General features: G+C 41.7%; 1 protein-coding gene across 2 annotated transcripts in view; it reads right to left on the bottom strand.

Annotated features, from left to right (window-relative positions):
• Positions 1-456: 456 nt before the first annotated feature.
• LOC134927977 (transmembrane protein 14C-like) overlaps positions 457-7,081 on the bottom strand; it is a 28,478-nt gene continuing 21,853 nt past the window's right edge. For both annotated transcript variants that reach the window (XM_063923139.1, XM_063923140.1), the window contains exons 3-5: positions 6,459-6,560; positions 3,286-3,373; positions 457-638 (exon numbers count right to left, since the gene is read on the bottom strand). In XM_063923139.1, the coding sequence (XP_063779209.1) occupies positions 581-638; positions 3,286-3,373; positions 6,459-6,560 (248 nt within the window). In that variant the 3' untranslated portion in view covers positions 457-580. The remainder of the gene's footprint in view (positions 639-3,285; positions 3,374-6,458; positions 6,561-7,081) is intronic.

Below are 7,081 nucleotides of genomic sequence, written 5' to 3'. Positions count from 1 at the left end.
ACTTGGGCCTGAAAAATAACCCAGTGAAGTCTCTCGCATGACCATATAAGGGCCCTGCTTACCCTTGCTGGTTTCTTTACTTATATGTTGGTGTATAGTTGTGCTACTGACTGTCCACGTGTTGTATGACTGGCAGCCACCAGCACTGGTTTTTCCTATCACGTTAATAAAAAATAATTTGATTTGGTCCTGGATCACCACCCCGAGGCACCCCAGGGTGCCTAGCACACAGTTTGGGAACCAATGCATTACATGATACCTGTCCTGACAGAAAACCAGACCTTTCAATACCTGGGCTTGCAATACAAGCAATTGGCACAGGAAAAGAAGTGCATGACTCCTGAATATTTCTTTAATAAGAGCTTTTGTAAATTTTCTTGTTCAACAACAACCACCTTGATTTCCGATAAACAAATAATGCCAGTAACATATGCATCACAAATCACATAACGCAAGTTATTATTTAGTAAAAACAGTTTTTTACTTAGAAAAACTAGTGAGATTTGCATTAAACAGGTATATTCAGATCAGGCCACTGTTCACTGAAGATATAGATGTAGATTTCCGTGCCTCAGTTCCATTATGACTCATGAGGTTTCTCCAACATTTTCAGTCCCAGCCTTCCCAACATTAGCAGACTGTGGAGTGGAAAAAACAAAAAGCAATGTTGTTAATAAAAAAAAAATATGTTATCCTTATTAACCACTTAACTGACGTTCCCCCCCCAAAAAAAAACCGCTCCGAAATTGTAGTTTTTTTTTTAAATGAGTGAATTAGGTGAAGAACATGAATTTAACCTTATCCAAAATGATATTCGTTAAAAAAAAAAAATATATATATATATATATATATATATATATATATATATATATATATATATATATATATATATATATATATATATTTTTTTTTATATACCTGTATTTTTTTTTTCTTTTTCTTTATTTTTTTTTTCTCCCAAACATAGATCGGAAACATTGCGACTATCGCGGCTTTCATTTTAAAAGCCGGGACAGCCTCCAGGTACACAGGGGGAGCTTGGGAGGGTTAATTTACACTCCCCAGCGGCTGCTATTGTGATCGGCAATATGGCAATCAGCGGGGGGAGAGTGCAGGGAGGCAGTGGGACCTTCCAGTCCCTCTGACAGCAGCAGCGGAGGGAAGTTTCCCTTCCCTGTCGCTGCTAACACTGTTTATCTGACTGGTGCGACCAGGTCAGATGAAACACTTGCAGGCATGGTCGCATCTGATGCGTCCATGCCAGGCAAGTGGTTAAATAATTCCTTTATTGGAAGGCCAATAGACCTAAACTACAAATCTGTCCATGTGAAATATTACAGTATGAATTTGTTACATCTTTTCCTAGTATAAGAATCCTTTTATAATTCCAGAAGCCATGGAAGTATATACTGCACTTACCTTTTAGCTTGCATTCATTTTCTTTTTAGGGCACCTAATCTAGGCAGTGTGGGATAATCTTATGATCTAGGAGATTCTAGCTAAATAGAGACATATGTGTACAAATACACACATGCAGTGATCACTTTCTTCTGAATATCATTCTAGTGCTGTGTAGAATCCTAAGGAGGCCTCTATTGGTCTTTGGAGGCCACTGAACTCACCGTCATGCTCACGAAACTAGCATCAGAGGATGTTTGCATGGTAAAATGGTGTGATATTTAGTAGATGGCTAGTCTGTGATCATAAAGTGATAAACATTGGGCCTTATTCTCAGTCAGATGGTGACTTCGGTCTCTGCGTCTTGCCGTCGCACGACTGCAACTTTATGCAAATGTTGCAAAAAAACAAAAAACCTTTCCCTGCTGTGCATCTGAATGAGCAAGGACAGACACCAACTTTCAGCATCAGAATATGCTGAAATACCACTTGTTGCATATTTAGGCACACCATTGAAATTTACACTGGCCCTATGGCAGGTGCAGATTCTCAGTCTGTATACAGCTTCCTATGTGTACGATTCTGCGTCTCACAACCACTATCTGCGACACTCCTATAGCACACCCATAAGATGAACCATCTCTGTGTCCACTAAGCCACTGCCCAGGAACACCAAATACATTGTCAAAATACTTCTACTATCATGCGCCCCAAAAGTACTGACTATGGGGGTAATTCCATGTTGATCGCAGCAGGATTTTTTTTAGCAGTTGGGCAAAACCATGTGCACTGCAGGGGAGGCAGATTTAATATGTGCAGAGAGTGTTAGATTTGGGTGTGGTGTGTTCAATCTGCAATCTAATTTGCAGTGTAAAAATAAAGCAGCCAGTATTTACCCTGCACAGAAACAAAATAACCCACCCAAATCTAACTCTTTCTGCACGTTATATCTGCCTCCCCTGCAGTGCACATGGGTTTTGCCCAACTGATAAAAAAATTCCTGCTGCGATCAACTTGGAATTACCCCCTATATTCACATGCTATCTGGAAGCATATGCAGAAGGAAGAAAAAATGAAGTTGTGACATGAACACTTGATTCTGTATATCTATGGTCCAGCAGAGATGGTAAAAGTTTTATATATTAAAAAAAAAAAAAAAAATCCCCACCACATATAGGGTTAAGTATATTCAATTGAAGTCGGAACTGCCGCCTAGTCGGATAGACGGCAGTTTCCGACTTTTTTAGGTCGAATCATGATTCGACCTATTCAATGGGGCTGCTGTTTTTCCGACTTTTCGGAAAACACTTGGATCGGCGGATTAGCCACGGATCCATGTGTTTTGTCGGAGTTTTGGCCAAAAAGGTATTAGTCCCGTTTTCGACAATGTCAATCCGACTTTAAAAGGGTTTCATCCGGGTACTTCGGTTTCCTCCCACAATCCAAAAATATACTGGCAGGTTAATTGGCTCCCAACAAAATAAACGCGTGTGTGTGTGTGTGTGTGTGTGTGTGTGTGTGTGTGTGTGTGTACACACACACACACACACACACACATGTGGTAGGGAATATAGACTAAGCTCCACTGGGGGAGGAACTGATGTGAATGGCCAAATATTCTCTGTGAAGCGCTGCGGAATATGTGCACTATATAAATAACTGGTAATAAATAAATAATAATAAAACAAAGTTGGATTGACCTTGTCGAAACTGGCCAAAACCGGTCGGATGTGGCAGCAAATTGAATACTGAACTGATGGATCCTGTCCGTCGGGAAGGATCCGACATCAATTGAATAGACGCCATAATATATTTACAGATAGATATTTGATTATATTTCAGCAATCCATTAAAACTAAAACAGGAAATGTTCACTCGTGTACGTACCTGGCACCAGCAATTAATCCAGCTGGCATGAATTTTCCAGAGTTGTAGAATCTGTATCCCATAACTCCCGCTAACGTGCCTGATGCAACTTGAACATAAAGGAATAAGGGTAAGCATGTTCTAGGAGACTTCAACAGGTACATCTAGCAGTCATGTCTGAAGACTGTGCTCCAAATTACTTGCATGAAATTAGACTTTAGGATTTAGATTATAGTTACACAAAAAAAATAAAAAAAATAATTGCAAGTACATCATTGCAAAGATACTGTGATGTATTCCCCCTCATCCTACTTTGTGTCAGAGAATGAATACAAGAACAATTATATATAGTAAGAATATCTGCAACAACTAAATGATCAGACATCCTCTGGGTTAGTTCAGGACAATCTGTATGCATAATGAAAATTCATTTTAAATAGGTTACTGTTATTTTAAATATATTACTGTTATTTTTCAATATGTCACGCAGCCGGAGATGCATGGTGTGAGTAAACAGGTCCCCCGCAACTCCGCTAACAAAGTTTTGCCTAAAATACATCTTAGTCGCAACATGATGCGACCAGGAGATGCACCAGGAGATTGGGCTGATATGAATTTGATATTGGACACTTGTATATATGTGTGCGACCGAGTCTGTACATGAAGCACAACAGAACTTGCTATGAAAAAAAGCCACTCCACTGCATCACAGCACTTTGTATGCAGATTCAGAGACTCAGTGGCACACAGATATACATGTGTCAGAACTCAGATTAACCAGCAGAGTCTACTGGTGCATCCTAATCACATCATGTTGCATCTAAGACTCATTTGCAGCAAAAAAATACACCCAATGCTAGCAAGGTCCTACAGGACCTGGTGTGCCAAGAGGTGCTGTTTGGCGCAGCTGCAACAAAGATGTATGAGGGCACATCTGTAACAGTAATTTAGCCTCTGAATCCTAAACTTCACATACAATACTGTGCAGAAGTTTTAGGCAAGTGTGGAAAAAATGCTGCAAAGTAAGAATGATTTAAAAAATAAAAGTGTCAATAGTCTATTTTCATCAATTAACAAAATGCAAAGTGAAAGAACAGAAGATAAATCAAAATCAATATTTGGTGTGACCACCCTTTGCCTTCAAAGCAGCATCAATTCTTCTAGGTACACTTGCACAAAGTCAGGAATTTTGTAGTATAGTTAACTAATCATTCCAAACAGGTGAAAGTCCCCTTTTACACATTCTGGACCCCTCTCCCCTGGACCCATACAGCAGTCACTATCCCCGCCCCCCCCCCCTCCCCTCATCCATATAGCAGTCTCTATCCCCCCCTTCCTCTCCCCTGGATCCATATAGGGGTCTCTATCGTCCTCTCTCCCCTGAGCTCATATAGCGGTCTCTACCCCCCCTCCCCCCCCCCCCCCCCCCCTTAATCCTCCCCCCCGGACCCATATAGCAGCTTTTAAACACCGACTCCCTCCCTCCCTGGACACTGATTGCTGCTTCCCCCCCCCGTGCTCGGCACCCCAGCCCCCCTCAACAGGCAGCGCCAGCTATCAAATTACCAACCTTAGATTTATTTTTGTTAATTACAGATCCACTGCCTGCTGCACAGATCCACTACTGCCCGCTGCCCAGATCCACACTCTACCCGTGGCTCTGCCCCCCGCGCTGCCCAGCGCCTAATCTCAGACCGGAAATCCCAGTCAGCAGCCCCTGTGACGTGACCGGTCTTTCTTCAGCGGCACCACGTCTTGGAGCTGCTGTAGCGCAATGACAAGCGGCTCAGCCAGTCGGGCCGCTTGTCATTGCGCACTGGTGGGGAACAGCGGGCCAGGCAGGGTCGGTTCGCGGGCCGCGTGTTGCCCACCCCTATCATACACCATGGCAAGACTGTGCACAGCAACAAGACACAAGGTAGTTATATACTGCATCAGCAAGATCTCTTCCAGGCAAATATTTCAAAGCAGACTGGGGGTTTAAGAGGTGCTGATCAAGCTCTTTTGAAGAAGCACAAAGAAATGGGCAACGTCGAGGACCGTAGACACAGTGGTTGGCCAAGGAAACTTAGTGCATCAGATGAAAGACATCATGCTTACTTCCCCTCAAAATCGGAAAAAGATGTCCAGCAGTACCATCAGCTCAGAACTGTCAAAAACCAGTGGGACTCAAGTACACCCATCTACTTTTCAGAGTAGTCTGGCCACAAATAGTCTTCATGGAAGAATTGCAGCCAAAAAGCTATACCTTCAATGTGGAAACAATACCAAATGACTCAACTAAACAACAACATAGGAACTGGTGTGCAGGAAAATGGCAACAGGTGCTCTGGACCTGGCCTGGCCAACCTGCAGTTGTCCAGCTGTTATGAAACCTCACAATCCAACATGCTCTGCCACTGTTTTAGCATTCCCTAACAGCAAAACTGTGGCAGGGCATGCTGAATTGTATAGTTTCACAACAGCTGGAGAGCCACAGGTTGGCCAGGCCTGCTCTGGACTGACGAGTCAAAATGTCAAATATTTGGCTGTAACAGAAGGCAGATTGTTCACAAATGGACTGGAGAGTGATACAATAATGTGTCTGCAGGCAACAGTTAAGCATGGCGGAGGTTCCTTGTAAGTTTGGGGCTGCATTTCAGCAAATGGAATTAGGAATATGGTCAGGATTAATGGTGTCCACAATGCTGAGAAATACAGGCAGGTACTCATCCATCATGCAATACCATCATCTGATTGGCTCCAAATTTATTCTGCAGCAGGACAATGACCCCAAACACACAGCCAATTTCATTAAGAACTATCTTCAGTGTAAAGAACAACAAGGAATCCTGGAAGTGATGATATTGCACCACAGAGCCCTGATCTCAACATCGAGTCTGTCTGGAATTCCATGAAGAGACAGAAGGATTTGAGCAAGCCTACATCCACAGAAGATCTGTGGTTAGTTCTTCAAGATGTTTGGAACAACCTCCCTGCTGAGATCCTTCAAAAACGGTTTTGAATGCAAAGGGTGGTCATACCAAATATTAATATGATTTAGATTTCTCTTCTGTTCATTCACTTTGTATTTTAATTGGTAAAGAAAAAGTATTAACACTTCTCTTTTTGAAAGCATTCTCACTTTGCAGAATTTTTTTCTACACCTGCCTAAATCCTTTGCACTTGATGTGTTAGAATTGTTAGAAACTTACTCAGTGAAAGTAATACATTCTTTGAATCCTGTGACATCTGATAGGCTCCAAACCCAGCTAGACCTCCGAACAGAAGACCGGCAGCAAGAGACGGAACACTACCTGAAAAAAGTGGAATACCATAGAAGACACACAACTGTCATTATCACATTTTTTTTAAATGGCACTATTGGTGTACAAATATGAATATATAACCAATATAGTCAGTTACATGCTAAAGAATCTGTTTATTAAATCTTTAATATGACAAGAATATAAACCCACTTATTTCCAATTTATCTTAAACTGCAAAGTTTGTTAAATTTTTTTTAAATGGCATTAAATATATAACACTATTATAAAGCAAAAAACAAAAAGTTCCAAATCATAAATTCACCAACAGCTGACAGACATGTATACTAGTATATAGGATGAGGCAAATTTCCTGTATTCTTCCCACTGCCCGTAATCTTACCCAGTCTGACTCCCATCTCTCTTTCCCATGTGGAAACACTCCAGACACTGGTGGTGAGGGGGTGCATGCACCTCCACTCCTACTGCGCATGTTCATCTCAGGACATGCCATTGGATATTATCAGACATATACTGTACTTGCTATCAGTGCACACTTTATTTTGTAAACA

The sequence above is a fragment of the Pseudophryne corroboree genome, chromosome 5 (assembly GCF_028390025.1).
Source record: "Pseudophryne corroboree isolate aPseCor3 chromosome 5, aPseCor3.hap2, whole genome shotgun sequence".
Lineage (NCBI taxonomy): Eukaryota > Metazoa > Chordata > Amphibia > Anura > Myobatrachidae > Pseudophryne > Pseudophryne corroboree.
Note: the sequence above shows the minus strand (reverse complement) of the source record. Positions and strands in the feature narration are given on the sequence as shown.